General features: G+C 38.8%; 1 protein-coding gene across 1 annotated transcript in view; it reads right to left on the bottom strand.

Moving 5' to 3' along the window:
- The window catches only part of IARS (isoleucyl-tRNA synthetase), an 81,237-nt gene that overhangs the window by 8,414 nt on the left and 56,216 nt on the right, over window positions 1–16,607 (bottom strand). The window contains exons 26-32 of the mRNA XM_005684159.3: window positions 14,383–14,557; window positions 11,719–11,831; window positions 6,688–6,783; window positions 5,715–5,891; window positions 4,898–5,003; window positions 2,810–2,935; window positions 304–447 (exon numbers count right to left, since the gene is read on the bottom strand). Of these exons, the coding sequence (XP_005684216.2) occupies window positions 304–447; window positions 2,810–2,935; window positions 4,898–5,003; window positions 5,715–5,891; window positions 6,688–6,783; window positions 11,719–11,831; window positions 14,383–14,557 (937 nt within the window). The remainder of the gene's footprint in view (window positions 1–303; window positions 448–2,809; window positions 2,936–4,897; window positions 5,004–5,714; window positions 5,892–6,687; window positions 6,784–11,718; window positions 11,832–14,382; window positions 14,558–16,607) is intronic.

The raw sequence follows: 16,607 nt of genomic DNA on the forward strand, positions 1-16,607 counted from the left end.
AGAGAAAAGGGGGAAAAATTAAAAATTACAATGGTTTTGCATTTAAGCAATTCAGCTTCATTTAGCTGTAATTTTTACCTAACCAATTTATCTTATTTCCTAACCATGTTAGATAGAAACACACCAAAGAAACAAGCCATGAGTATCCTCCAAAGAAATGTGGGAGTCTACATTTTAAATTACTAAGTTGAAACTGACTTGAAAAATCCATATAAATCAGAAAGATTGAACATTAAAGGAAGCTTAACACCTAGCATTTCATTACCTGCCCGGTGAGTGTTCACAACTGGAGGAGGTACGCACCTTGTGGCTCTGCATTCAAGAGCTGTAGGTTGATATACTGACAGAGAAGAGTACTAGGACTGTCAGTCACAGACAGCGCTGATCCTGCAGTCACACACAGTGTTTTTCCACTAAGACTCAGTAAGTTGGTTTGGTTTTTTAATTCTAAAAATAACAGCAAAAGTAACAAAAAAAAACTTTTAGGGAGTTCAGTGAAGTCATTCACTTTTTCTTAATTATTAAACTATTATGAACCTTTACAGTGATGCTTTCCACTTAATTTATGTTTATTAAAGAACACTGCCTTTTCTATAAAATTGGACATTAATGACATGCACATAGTAGGAAATCTTAATGTTGCAAAATAGCATAATATTCATAACTTATAAATAAAGCAAACTAATTTCCCCCTTTAGTATTTTTCCTCCATACCACGCACAGGCTCAGTCGCTCAGTTGGGTCTCTTTGTGACCCCATGGAGTGTAGCCTGCCAGGCTCCTCTGTCCATGGACTTTTCCAGGCAAGAATACGGGAGTGGCTGCTATTTCCTACTCAAGAGGATCTTTCCAATCCAGGGATTAAACCCGAGATTCTTTTGTCTCCTGCATTGGTAGGTGGATTTTTTATCACTGTGCCACCTGGGAAGCCCCATAGTATAGGTTCCTTTTAAAATTTCTTCCTATATAAACTTACCATGAAAAGAAACCTTATGTCAAAAAGATTATGGTTAGAAGGTAAACTGACTAATGAATATAGTCAACTATAGCAAGATACACAGAACAGACATAGTATAATTTCATTTATATACAATTAAATATTGTTTCAATGGTAAAGAAGCCGCCTGCCAATGACGCAAGAGATGTTGGTTCAATCCCTGGGTTGGGAAGATCCCTGGAGAAGGAAAGGGGAATTGGACACAAGGAACTGGACACAACTGAGCACAGCCATGCTAAACACTGCTTAAGGTAGAAGATTAGTTATAGTTACTATGTTCCTAAAGGTAAATGTGGGGCCCAGGCACTCCTCGGCTGTCACAGGCTGCCACTTGCTGGGTAGAGGGGACAGCAAGCAGCCCACACTAACCTTTCCTGTAACCTCCCAACTTTTGAGCCAGGTACAAGAGCAACTCTCTGGCAAAGCTCTTCTGCAAGTCCACTGACTGTCAGTGTTAGACGTGGCTAGACAGATGTGTTCCAGTCTTTTTCTTTCTTATTCTACAATGACTTGAGACAGAGATCCAAGCTGTCCACTGACTGATTTACCAGCTTCCCTTGGTGGATCTGGGTCAGAGATTTTTTTCCCAGATCCTCCAATGAAACATCTTTCAGACCTTAATTTTCCAAGTTTTTCCCATATCAAGTTTGTGTCCCTTACTCAGCCCTTAAATGATACAACAGCAAATGGTTTTCATGTTGCTTCCATCAATTTATAATCCAACAGTAAATGACAGTTCCTATTATATAATATCCCTGACAACATCTGATATTATGAAATTATTCTTGCTTTTTGCCAATCTAGTTGCATGCAACAGTACCTCATTGTGGTTTCTACTATTGAGGTAGAGCAGTGTTTTCTTTATTGGCCACTTGGATTTCTTCTTTTAAGCTATTTAGACATTTCACAAAATGAACATTCAAATTTGTTAATTGAGTGTATTAGTTTCCCATGACTGCTGTAGAAATCACAAACCAAGGAGGGGAGTGGTGGAGGGTGAGGTAAGCAAGCCAGCTTAACACAACAAAAAAGTATCATCTCAGTTTCCTGAAGGTGACATGTTCAAAATCTGTCAATAAGGCCATGCTCCCTCTGAAGCCTGTAAAGGAATTCTCTTTTCTCTCCTTAACTTCTAGAGGTTCCCAGCAATCTTTGGTGTTTTTTGGCTTGCAGGTTTGCCCAATTCCAACTGCTGCCTCTGTCACCACACAGCCTTCTCTGTCTTCACATGGCCCTTTTCTTACAAGGACACATACTGGGGTAGTGCCCACCTTTACTTCAGTATTATGTTAACTAATTCTAATACATATGCAATGAACCTATTTTTCAAAGGTCACATTTGAGGGCACTGAGGGTAAATAAGAGGACTTCAACATATCTTTTTTTGGGCAGAGATGGTGGGGTGTAGTATCACAGTTAAACGCATGACGGTAGGAGGAAATGTACTTATAATTCTTTACAAATTTATGTAGGCTTGTCTTCTTGAGAATTTGGACTTAAGATGCAGATACTATGTTTAATAAAGTTAAAACTCAAAAGGGACGTCTCTGAAGCCTAGAATAAATCACATGGCTAACAGGAAAGACAGCAGGATTAGAATCTTCATTTCCTATTAAGTTCAGTGTTCTATTAGCCATATTACACAAAGGAGGCACAAAGAGACACGGCAGGCAGAACTACTGTAGAGGCTAGCCCTGACTCAGAGTTAGGAAAAAGGCAAAGGTTATGTACGATAACTGTTACCAAATTAAGATCTTGACTGATTCACCTCATGTCAAAGGACACAGGTGAATACCTTTGACTTCCCACATACCTGTTTCACCATGGAAGACAGCAAGCTCTGTATTTTTTACACCAAAAATGCTAGTAACAACATTCTTCAGTTTTACAAGGTCCAACCTATTATCTCCTTTTGGATTTTCCAGAAGTAATACTCCACCTAAAAAGCCACAAATATAAGTGAAACTGGAAAAAAAAAAGTTAAATTTGAATGAAAAGTCAAGGGGAACTTCATCAATATATTTTCTTTGGTCAATGTCTATTCATGTCTTCCCATTTTCTAATTAAAGTTTAAAAAACTGCTGAGTTTTGAGAGTTCTTTATATATTCTACATACCTACATCCTTTGCTGTATATGTGATTTGCAAAGATCTTCTACTAGTCTGCAGCTTTTTTTTTTTTAAATCATTTCCACAGGATCTTTCACAAAGCAGGATTTAAAATTCTGAAGAAGTTCGACTTTCCAGTTTTTCTTTTTATGAATTAGACTAAGTCTTAAAAACTCTTTGCCTAATCCTGAACCCTAAAAATTTTTGTTTTCTCCTAAATGTTTCATAGTATTATACTTATGTCTGTACTCCCTTTTAATTTACTCTCTGGATATGGTCTAGGACAATTTTTGCATATGGATGTCTAACTGCCTGATACCACATAATGAAAAGACTAGTCAATTAAATCACTTTTGCTGGCCTATTGAGTGCAGCATTATAACAGCATTATCTTTTTGGATTTGAAACAGCTCAGCTGGAATTCCATCATCTCCACTAGCTTTGTTTGTAGTAATGTTTCCTAAGGCCCACTTGACTTCACACTCCAGGATGTCTGGCTCTAGGTGAGTGATCACACTGTTGTGGTTATCTGGGTCATTAAGACATGTTTTGTACAGTTCTTCTGTGTATTCTTGCCATCTCTTCTTAATATCTTCTGCATTGTTAGGTCCATACTGTTTCTGTCCTTTATCATGTCCACTTTTGCATGAAATATTCCATTGGTATCTGTTCACTTAAGAAGGCTTTCTTATTTCTCGTTATTCTTTGGATTTCTGCATTCAGTTGGGTATATCTTTCCTTTTCTCCTTTGCCTTTCGCTTCTCTTCTCTTCTCAGCTATTTGTAAGGCCTCCTCAGAAAAGGATTTTGCCTCTTTGCATTTCTTTTTCTTGGGGATAGCTTTGATCAGCACCTACTGTACAATGTTATGATCCTCTGTCCACAGTTCTTCAGGCACTCTAACAGATCTAATCCCTTGAATCTATTTGTCACTTCCACTGTATAATCATAAGGGATTTAATTTAGGTCATACCCGAATGGTTCAGTGGTTTTCCTCACTTCAATTTAAGTCTGAATTTTGCAATAAGGAGTGCGTGGTCCTGGAGCCTAGTGTATTCTATTGAATTGGTTGGAGCACAGCAGTTAAGGCCTAGAAGTTTTCTTGTCTTGCGAGGTCGCCACTCTCCTGGTCGCCTCTGAAGAGAGAGCACGATTTTCTGTGTGTGTGTGTGTGCTTAGTCGTTTCAGTCATGTCTGACTCTTTATGACCTCATGGACTGTACCAGGGAGGCTCTTCTGTGCATGGGATTCTCTAGGCAAGAATTGGAATGGGTCGCCACACCCTCCTCTAGGGGATCTTTCTGACTCAGGGATCGAACCTGCATCTCTTATGTTTCCTGCATTGACCACAGGGTTCTTTACCACTAGTGTCACCTGTGAACATTTTGTTGGGGTGTTTATATTCATGCCCGTTGGTCTTTCATGGTTGGCAGCTTCTTCAGCTTCGAGTCTGGGGCGCATGAAGCAAAAAGAAAAACCAGGGAATTCTCCATCTTCTTACTTGATCCCAAGATCCTTAGTTGGTCTGCCTTCCTCCCTCCACCATTAAGAGTCTTCTTATGCTTGCTTTTATGTATCATGTCTAGGGTGTTTAGCTGTACTTTGTAGGAAGAACAGGGAAAAGTATGTCTACTTCATCTTCCTGGAAGTGGAAGTTCAATCATTTACTTTTGTGGATTCATTACATGACAATTTGAAAAAGTTACTCAATTTTACCAATTATAATAGCCTTAAAAACATTCGTAGGTTTAACTAAAAAGCAAGATACAAACTATGGAATTCATTTACTCTTACCTTGCTCACTGCCATTTGTACAAATGTTAAGATTGACATATGCACAAGCAGGGCCAGGCGTGGAAGATCCTTTGGTGAGTGTAATTTCCAGGTCAGACCCTTTTAACTAAGCATATGAGAAAATGTGACTGGGTAACTATAGCATCTGACCACAGTGTCACCAACTAAGATAGCAACTATTCAGCCAATAAGAGCCCTACACAATTCTGAGAGCATATTTAATCTAACTACTAAAACAGCCAAGAGCTACATTTTCCCCCACTTTTATCTTGTTCTTTCCCATTGAAAAGACAGTCACATTCAGGGCCTGCTTGTCTGCTCCATTTGTCCCATACAAAACAGGATCAATACAAGGAACCTATGACTGAATAAATGACTAACTGATATAGAAAAGATTTTTTTCTTTCAGACATATTTCTGAATTACTGGCCAATAACTTTCATATCTTGGTCAGATTTTCACAGTTATCTATAAAATGTATCAAGAAATGAATGTATAACTTACTACCATAAAAGTAAACTGCTTTTCAAGTCAATTGCTATTTATATAATACTAATTTTTATGGTTTTAGATAAGACAGCATCATAAAGTCATCTAACAATTCTTATGTATGTCCTGGTTACCTTTTCCAAGAGAATAGCTCTAATTTTTTTTCTTCTCTTTTAGACCTCACCTTCCAATCCTATTCACTATTCTCCAGAGCAATACTTCAAGACTAAGTACTATACTAATTGCTACCAGGGGAGAGAACATCAATATATGACTACAAAAACTTAACCCTAAATCACTTACTAGTTCAACAGAATTCGGAACTTACCTGCATTTTTTCTTGAATAAGTATTTCATCTGATATAGGAACTGGATATGGTTTCAAAGGAGACTTTATGGTGGCAAATATGAAGTCTGTGTGACTTTCGATAACATTATTCAGATACTTTCCCTCAGAAGTTGCTTTATAATAAACTGTTATTTCATCAGTTGGAACCAGACTGCACTGAAAGCACATAAAGAAAATTTAAAAGGGAAGCACACTTGTCAATTAAAACATAAAACACTGTTAAACAGAGCTGATGACCCCACACTGAATCATTATGGAAGGGTACGATATCCTGACAAATTCTCTGAAAAAAAAGCAAGAATTCACAAAGCTTTTAATTGAGACACAGTTCATAAGCATACCATTATCTGCTGGAGTGGCTACCTCAGACCCTGAACTCAGTCTCAAAAACCTGGCCAGATGAGGACAACGTGTGGGGGGCCCTCCCTGAGATGGAAACTCTCTGGCTCTCTCACCCAGTAAGGAAAGGCAATGGGTTTAGTGCACGTGCTCTGGCTCTCAGCTTCTTGAAAGAGGAAGAACCACCTCATTCCATCCAGATCCAACAATCTCTCTCTCCCCTGAGCTAAGAACCCTTCCACACTGAGTGCACCTCTATTCTTCTTCAGAGGTGTTTGCTGTCATCTCTGATAACCATATGTGCCAGTCAGGAGGACTATCTATCCACAAGATGGTTTTGTGGACGCCCTAAGGAACTGAAAAAGGAAGACAAGAAGCACATGTCAACAGAAGCTTCTGATCAGAGAAACAAGAGTCACAATTAGCTTGGGAGCAAACAAGGAAAGGGAAAAGAGGCCTAAGAAGTATAATCTGAATGGATCATAGATCAGTGACAGTCAGTAATAAATTACTGTGGTTTATATTACCTGTGTCTCCTCTCTTTCCAAGCAAGCAAAACAAAAACCAAAACAAAACTCTAAACAGTAGCTTATCTTTAATCTCACAAACTGACCTTTTTGCGAAGTTTCTGGATACGATTGATGACTTCTCGAGCCATTCCTTCATCCACCATTGACTGGTCAGGGGTGACATCTAAAAGAACCAAAACCTGTAGGAATGAACAGTGTACACCATGACAATCAAATATAGAAAAAACAGTTCTTTCAAACTCGGCAAAATGGTGTTTAAATTCTTAGAAGTCTATAATGCAGCACCATTCAATCACAAAACTGAGCCAAAGACATAAAATTAATCTCTTTATAATTTGAGTCCTCTGTTGTAAACAGTTATTTTCTCATCTGGAGGAAAATGTGCAACTTTTCATTTTTTTCCTGAAGGGTGTTGCTCACAGGAGATGTCCTGAGACCAGCTTAAACCATTTCAGTATTCTTGCCTTGAGAACCCCATGGACAGTATGAAAAGGCAAAAAGATGTAACACCGGAAGATAAGCCCCCCAGGTCAGTAGGTGTCCAATATACTAATGGGAAAGAAGAGAGAAATAGCTCTACAAAGAATGAACAGGCTGTGCCAAAGCAGAAACAATGCTTAGTTGTGAATGTGTCTGATGGTGAAAATAAAGTCTGATGCTGTAAAGAGGAATCTGGAAAGTTTGGTCCATAGGTCAAGGTAAACTGGACGTCGTAAAAGAGTAGATGGCAAAGGTGAACACTGACATATTAGGAATTGGGGAAGTAAAATGGATGGGAATGGGAGAATTTAATTCAGATGATCATTATATCTATACTATGGGCAAGAATCCCTTGGAAGAAATGAAGTAGCCCTCATGGTCAATTAGAGTCCAAAATGCAGTACTTGGGTGCAATCTCAAAAACAACAGAATGATCTTGGTTCCCTTCTAAGGCAAATCATTCAATATACAGTAATCCAAGTCTATGCCCTACCACTACTGTCAAAGAAGCTGAAGTTGACTGCTTCTATGAAGACCTATAAAACCTCTAGAACAAACACCAAAAAAAGAGGTCCTTTTCATCACAGGGGGCCAGAAAGCAAAAGTAGGAAGCCAAGAGATACCTGGAGTAACAGGCAAGTTAGGCCTTAGAGTAGAAAATGAAGGAGGGCAAAGGCTAACAGAATTTTGTCAAGAGAACACACTGGTCATAGCAAATACCCTCTTCCAACAACACAAGAGACAACTCTACACATGGATATCAACAAATGGTCAACACTGAATTCAGATTAATCATATTCTTTGTTGCCAAGGATGGAGAAATTCTTTACAATTAGCAAAAACAAGCCCTGAAGTAAACTGTGGCTCAGATCATGAGCTCCTTATTGCCAAATTCAGACTTAAATTGAAGAAAGTAGGAAAAACCACAAGACCATTCAGGTATGACTTAATCAAATCCCTTATGATTATACAGTGGCAGTGGCAAATAGATTGAAGGGACTAGACCTGGTAGACAGAGTGCCTCATGTACTATGGATGAAGGTTTGTAACACTGTACAGGAGGTGGTAACGAAAACCATCCCCAAGGAAAAGAAATGCAAGAAGGCAAGTGGTTGTCTGAGGAGGACTTACAAATAGTTGAGAAAAAGAGAAGCAAAAGGCAAAGTAGACAGGGAAAGATATACCCAACTGAATGCAGAATTCCAGAGAATAGCATGGAGATAAGAAAGCCTTTAAAAATGAACATACCATGAAACAGAGGAAAATAATAGAATGGGAAAGACTAGAGAACTCCAAAAAATTAAGTATCAAGGGAACATTTCATGCAAAGATGGGTACAATAAAGGACAGAAATGGTAAGGACCTAACTGAAACAGAAGAGATTAAGAAGAGGTGGCAAGAATACACAGAAGAACTATAGAAAAAAGATTAATGACCTGGATAACCACAATGGTATGATCACTCACCTACAGCCAGAAATCCTGGAGTGTGAAGTCAAGTAGGTCTTAGGAAGCATCATTACGAACAAAGCTAGTGGAGGTGATGGAATTCCAGTTGAGCTTTTTCAAATCCTAAAAGATGATGCTGTGAAAGTGCTGCACTTAATATGGCAGCAAATTTGGAAAACTCAGCAGTGGCCACAAGACTGGAAAAGGTCGGTTTTCATTCTAATACCAAAGAAGGGCAATGCCAAAGAATGTTCAAACCACCACACAATTGTGCTCATTTCACATGCTGCTGCTGCTGCTGCTAAGTCGCTTCAGTCGTGTCCGACTCTGTGTGACCCCATAGACGGCAGCCCACTGGCTCCCCTGTCCCTGGGATTCTCCAGGCGAGAACACTGGAGTGGGTTGCCATTTCCTTCTCCAGTGCATGAAAGTGAAAAGTGAAGTCGCTCAGTCGTGTCCAACTCTTCTAGCAAGGTAATACTCAAAATCCTGCAAAACAGGCTTCCATAGTATGTGAACCAAGAAATTTCAGATGTACAGCCTGGATTTAGAAAAGGCAGAGGAAGCAAGAGATCAAATTGTTGACATATGCTGGATCATAAAGAAAGCAAGGGAATTCCAGGAAACCATCTACTTCTGTTTCATTAACTATGCTAAATCCTTTGACTGTGTTTATCACAACGAACTGTGAGAAATCTTAAATAGATGGGACTACCAGACCATCTTAGCTGCCTCCTGAAAAACCTATATGCAGGTCAAAAAGTAGCAATTAGAACAGGACATGGAACAGCGGATTGGTTCCAAATTGGGAAAGGAATATGTCAAGGCTATATATTGTCAAACTGCTTATTTAACTTATACGCAGAGTACATCATGTGAAATGCTGGGCCAGATGACTCACAAGCTGGAATCAAGATAGCCAGGAGAAATATCAACAACCACAGATGACATCACTGTAAAGGCTGAAGAAGAGGAAGTAAAGAACCTCTTAATGATGGAGAAAGAGGCTGAAAAGCTGGCTTAAAACTCAACATTCAAAAAACAAAGATCATGGCATCTAGTCCCATCACTTCCTGGCAAACGGATGAGGAAAAAGTGGAAAGAGTGGCAGATTTTATTTTTTTGAGCTCCAAAATCACTGTGCATGGTGACAGCAGCCACAAAATTAAGAGACACTTGCTCTTTGGAAGAAAAGCTATGACAAACCAAGAGAGCATATTAAAAAGTAGAGACATCACTTGGCTGACAAAGTTCTGTATACTCAAAGCTATGGTTTTTCTAGCAGTCACGTACGGATGTGAGAGCTGGACCATAAAGAAGGCTGAGTGCCAAAGAATTGATGCTTTTGAATTGTGGTGCTGGAGAAGACTCTTGAGAGTCCTTTGGACAGCATGGAGATCAAACCAGTCAATCCAAAAGGAAATCAACCCTGAATATTCACTGAATGTACTGATGCTGAAGCTCCAGTACTTTGGCCACCTGATAAAGAGCCTACTCATTGGAAAAGATCCTGAATCTGGGAAAGGTTGAGGGCAGGAGGAGAAATCAGCAACAGAGGATGAGATGACTGGATGGCATCATTGACTCAATGGAGATGACTTTGGTCAAATTTCGGGAGACAGTGAAGGACAGGGAAAGCAGGTATTCTGCAGTTCATGGGTTGCAAACAATCAGACATGACTTAGCAACTGAGCAACAATAACAACAACATGTAACTCTGCTTTCTGTCTAATAAGTAATATCAACTCTGCTAATAAAATCACCAATCATGAAGCTATTACAGCAGCGTAACTTTTCATAATAGATTCACCACAAACAAGTGAACTGAAGATCTCAAAGCAGCCATCTCTGTTGTTTTCTTTAACCATGACCTATTCTATCCAATGGTTTGTGTGTGCAATTCAAGACACAATTTCTATAATGGGCCACAATACTTTTTAAAATTGCCACCTTCCTGTCAACTTTATCCACTATTTCATCTTCTCTGTCATAAAGGTTGTCAGTGATGATGTGGTAATGACAGTATCACTTCTACTATAGAGGGGAATATATATATATATATGAATTAGGCACCATCCCCATTTACATTTTTGAGGACACTCAAAGATAACAAACTTGCTCCATTTTATGAAGACGCATAGGAGGTAAACTGAAAACGGATAAGTCACGGCAGGGTAACCATGGCCCACAATACACAAATTACATTAAGGAACTCAGAAGCATCACAAGACATTTCCTTAAGTACAGACAAGCTCTTCAGGCCTCTCATATTTGGCTGTGATCAGAAAAGATTACATCTTCTTGCTGGTTAAAAACCTTCTCCCCTGGCCCCAATTCCTTCTTTTGTAGTTTTCTCACCTTCAGCTCCTTACATTGTCTGCCCTCGTGGAGTTCTGTCTACATCATATTTAAGACTCTGTGTATGGCAATTCCCCAGCAGTTCAGTGGTTAGAGCTCAGTGCTTTCACTGCTGGGGGCCCAGGTTCAATCCTTTGTTGAGGAATTAAGATCCCATAAGCTGCACAGTGCGGCCAAAAAAAAAAGACCTCATGTAAAGGCTGACTAAACTCACACGAGGTATTTTCCATCATCCACCGTATGTGGAATATTAAGCACAGAGGAACTCCAGCAGGTCCCTTACTCTCACATTAGAGATCTTAAAATCTGTCTGTCTGGAGAAGTGAAGAGTGAGAAGTGAGAAGTGGTCAAGAGTGAAGAGAGATGCTGTGATCCATCACAACAAAAAAACCCAGATCCCAGAATCCTTAACTGTCTGTGCATCCTCTTCAAGGGATGCTCTCTAACCACTCCCACTTCGACCCCAGACTTAGCCCTTCCCTGTACTTATTTCTACCAGATAACTTACCAAGTAGAATAATAAGAACAGACTTAACTTTTCTATCTCCATGACTGACCCATTCCTTGAAGGGTAGGATTACATCTTCAACATTTTTGTATGACCCGGCACTTATTGGCATGCATAAAGTCACAAAATATCTATTTATATATCCATTAAAGAAATGTATATGTCAAGAAGCTGTAATAGAGAAGTTTAATAAGGCCAATCTAAAATAAAAGCTATTTTACACTGAGACAAGCTGCCAATACTGTCAGGAGGAGCACAGGTGAGTATTTTTTTCCTCTGATCTTATTTTTTGGTAAATGTTCTAGGGACTAGAAAAATACCTGGGCATCCGAGTGTGCTTCAAACTGTGTTGTTCCACCTGTTGCCTGATCAAAGGTGTATATGAGACGGATATCTTCTTCATGTAATTCATGGCCTTCCACAACAATGGTCCCTATTGGAAAAGCAACTGTCACTGTTACTCAATCAGTAACCCACTCCTCAAGCTGCCCTGCTACCAATGTACTGTGCCACTCTAATAAAAACTTCAAACCATCAAGCTACAGTCTTTAAGAGATTATGTCTTTCTGACCCATGTCACTGTTGTAGTCAAGGATGAGATAAACTTTCCTTAGATTACACCATGCCATCTTAAGGCCATTTAAATCACCAATATCTACTGCTGTATATAAGCTCCTAGATCCAAAAACATGTGCCAGAGGCAACAAATGAATCCCGATCATAAACATTAAGCAGCAAGCTATAATGAAGACAGCAGTCTTTAGAGTCAAACTAGACTTAGGCCTTCCACTCAAAGGTGGTAAAACCCTGGTGTTCTTCTATCTGCCTATCCAGGTACAGTCAGGGTGAAGAGAGGCAGACAGTGTGAAGGTCTGAGCATCATACCTATTCATAGTAGGCAGAACCTCTAAACAGCTGAGGACGGCAATTCCCATTTCCCATACCATTTACTATAGAAATTCACAAAACAACCTTCTGGGTCTTTGAGCAATGGGCTATCATTTTCACTTTATGTCACTGTATTCTAAAAACTGCTTTCCCTCAATATGGAACAGTTCACTCAGAAATTACCGTTTAAAAACTACAGGCTTTCAGTTTCAAATAAAGCTTATTTCAGGAATTTTTTAAAATTTTGGCTAATTGGTGAAACAACTTGAGATATATGACCTGAAGGCTGATCAAAGATTTTGTTAATTTAACAAATCAAGCTGAATTAGTACTGATTCAACTTTTAGTTGCTAGTCTCTAATGTTTTGTGTATCTAAAAATTTGGGGAATCTTATGGACACTTCCCCCAATTTCCATAACTACTCATCTGAGTTATGAATCCTTAAATCTTTCTTCATGACACTTCCATGCTTATGATTTTCAATTTCAGAGGGAACCCAAACAAGCAAACACCTTGTAACCTAGGCTTGCTGCAGGAAGTCGAATACCTGTAATTAGACCATATATGATTCTAATCATGGCAGAGGTCAGAACTCCTGGGCACCTGGAACAGCTTCCTAAAGATTTCCTTCAGCACACTTATCAAAAATATGATTATATCCATACACCTTAAGCGTCTACCAGCACCATGAGGGTAAGGACAATGTCTGTCTTATTCAACTCTATGTTCTCAGTGTCAACAAAACAGAAGGGCTTTAAAAAATATTTGCTGAATGAATGACTCCACTCTTGCTCAATTGAGAACAAAATGTGTAAATATTTTAGAGAAACATTCTAAGTTCTGACACAGTTTTGGAAGAAGCTCCAAACCTTAATGCTAAATCCCTTTCATTAAAAATACTTAAGTATTTAAAAATTAAAATTTTGAATTAAAATTAAAACATAACTTTCTTCTTTGAATATCTTCTGGTCTTCATTCTGGCAACTCAAGTCATCTTTTTCTCTACAAGCAGCATCTGACTGGGGTTAACACTCTATACCACTGGCTGGTGAATCTGAAGGGTTTTGCTCTCTCATTAGGGTAGATTTTTCTAGGCCCATATTAGCACTTATAGAATTTAATGGCAACTTACGATTTACCCATCTGACTCAATGATTTCAAGTAGAAACCTAGCTGAAGGTGAGAGTGAAAGCCACTCAGTTGTGTCCGACTCTTGCAACCCCATGGACTGTATAATCCATGGAATTCTTCAGGCCAGAATACTGGAGTGGGTAGCCTTTTTCTTCTCCAGGAGATTTTTCCAACCCAGGGATCGAACCCAGGTCTCCCGTACTGCAGGCCGATTCTTTACCAGCTAAGCCACAAGGGAAGCCCAAGAATACTGGAGTGGGTAGCCTATCACTTCTCCAGTGGATCTTCCTGAACCAGGAATGGAACTGGGGTCCCCTGCACTGCAGGCAGATTCTTTAACAACTGAGCCATGAGGGAAGCCCCTAAACCTAGCTAGAATGAATCAATTCCACAAAACATCTACATGTGAAAACATTCACTGAAATATTAGTTATGCTGTTAAAAGAATGGAAACACTGAAAGCACCAACAACAAAAGACTGGTTAAAAAAAACCCAGGTATCCATAGGAAGGAAAATTTCTGCAACACTTATTGAAATGGCATTTTAAAGACTGACAAAACACAGAAATGTTTATAATGTAAAGTGAAAATGCAAAATAAAAAGGTAAATGAAAACCAAATAATGTAAATATAAAAAAATGAAAAATGTGAAATAAATTATAGGGTGATTTCCATTTTGTAAAGCTATAATTATATGACTACATATGTATGTAGGATGAACTAAATCAGAATTTTAACAGTGAACTAAATCAGAATTTCAATCTACATTAAAGGGATGGGTGATGGGCTATGGGTCATTTTTAATAAATTAGCAGAATTATTCATAAATATTTTTATGAACAGAGAAAAAAAAGTTCTAATTTAAGGGAAGGCTATAACAGTAGAAATCAAAGAGGAGGCTAAGAACGAGATATCCATCAAGTTGAAGACACAAATGGTGCCCCCCAATGAAACAGATGCCCACCATTCTCCTGGAACCGCTCCAACTCCTCATTGCTCAGCTGTTTGATGGATGTCATTACCATCTTGAAAGCTCCTTTCAGACGCTTCCCCAGGACCATATGATCTGGCTCTGCCCTTAGGCGAATGCCATACTTGTTTTTATCTGTAGATAATGTAACTTTTCGAACATTCAACTCCTGTATTTCATAGACATACAAAAACAAAAATGAAACAAATGAAAATATGTCCACAAAAATTTGAATACAAATATTTACAGCAATAACCAAAAACTGGAAACAACCCAAATGCTGATCGACTATGAAAGGATAAATAAAATGTGGTATATCCACCTAGTGGACTATCATTTAGCAATATAAAGGAAAGAAGCATTAATACGTGCTAGAACATGAATGACCCTTGGTGCTAACTCACAGAAGCCAGACACAGAAGCCCACATATTGTATGATTTCATCTACAGAAAATGTCCAGAGTGAGCACACCCAGAGACAGAAAACAGTTTTGTATTTGCCAGGGGACTGTAGGATCCTGAGGGGAAATGATGCATGAATGATAATTTGGGGTCTCTATTTGGGGTGATGAAAATTCTACAAAATTGTGGTGATGACTGCACAACCCTAACTCAATTAACAAGGACTGTAGCATTAGAAATAGGGACTTCATGTCTCAGGGGTAACCTTTGCTCGAGCAAATTAACTATCAATTAACCAGAAGAATCAGTTAATCATAGTATTTCATGTCTCCATCATGCTAGCAAGTTAGGGATTACTAATGTAGTAGGAAATGGTGACTACACAGTAGGAAATAAGAAAATGAAGTATCATGGAATTGCCAACTGAAGCAAATTATATGGAAATGTTTTGCCATTATACATTACTATATTATTTGATCTCAGAGTGCTCAAGATATTTAAGTATATTCTATTTTTATCCATATCTTAAGCATTCTATACATAATTTATATCTCCTTAGTTATAACCTCTTAAATTTCTTAAGAGTTTTATAAACACTATTTATCCAGAATACTCAACTAATTCAAAACCAAATATAGAAATTATTTTCTATCCTTAAATATTATCTATGAAAGGAATAAAAATGAAATTTGAAATATATATTTCATTTAAAAACACCACAGGATAAAGCTTTCTGGGAGGACAACTGACAAGACAGTTTAAACTTCTGACCTCAAAACTCCACTTTTAAGGACCTTTCCAACATCCACACTGTCAACTAGCAACTGGCACTTGCCATCTACTTATCTGGGCTTCACAGGTGGTACTAGTGGTAAAGAACCTGCCTGCCAACAAAGGAGATGACCTAAGAGACACAGGTTTGATCCCCTTGGGAAGGCCCTCTGGAGGAGGGCATGGCAACTCACTCCAGTATTCTTGCCTGGAGAACCCCATGGACCTGAGCCTGGTGGGCTACAGTCCATAGGGTAGCAAGGAGTGGGACATGACTGAAGTGACTTAGCACACATGCATCTACCTATACCTGTACAAGGATTAAATCATGTTGCTGCAGCTGCTGACCTTCAATAACCCCCTGAAAGAAGTTCAGGGTGGACAGCAGAAATGAGACATTCTGTGCTTGGGGGAAAACTGGCAGGACAGGTCTTCACATGGGTATTTTCAGGAGCTGATTTTATGAGCCCAATTCTTGAATCTCCCCACGGAAAGGCCCCAAAATCCTTCATGGTAGTAACTGTTCCTTCTGACTAGCAAAGCTTCACAAGACTAGCAGAAACCTTCTGGAAAAAAATGTACTTGACTGCATGTATTCCCCCTTCATTTTGCCCCAAATAAAACTTAACTCGCAACTCTTATGTTGCGCATTTTTTAAGTCTACAGTTAATGACATATTTGTACAAGCGCACACACACACAAACTTTTATTTATAATCCGAAACATAAATTTCCAACAATACTAGAGTAACTAAATAATGATGCAGCCAGAAAGTGAACACTATGAAGCTGGCAAAAAGAATAAATTAGACCTCTAAAGTTTTGTTTTTAAAGGAAGAGTTCTTTAAAAATATTTATTTAAAAATTTTATTTATTTGGCTGTGCTGGGTCTTTGTGGCATGCAGGATCATTAATTGCAGCACATGGAATCTAATTCCCTGATTGAACCTGAGCCCCCTGTACTGGGAGTGTGGAGTCGTAGCCACTGGACCACCAGGCAAATTCTAGGTCTCTATGTTTTAACATGGAATATTGTTTAAGTAATAC

Source organism: Capra hircus, chromosome 8 (genome assembly GCF_001704415.2).
Source record: "Capra hircus breed San Clemente chromosome 8, ASM170441v1, whole genome shotgun sequence".
Taxonomy (NCBI): domain Eukaryota; kingdom Metazoa; phylum Chordata; class Mammalia; order Artiodactyla; family Bovidae; genus Capra; species Capra hircus.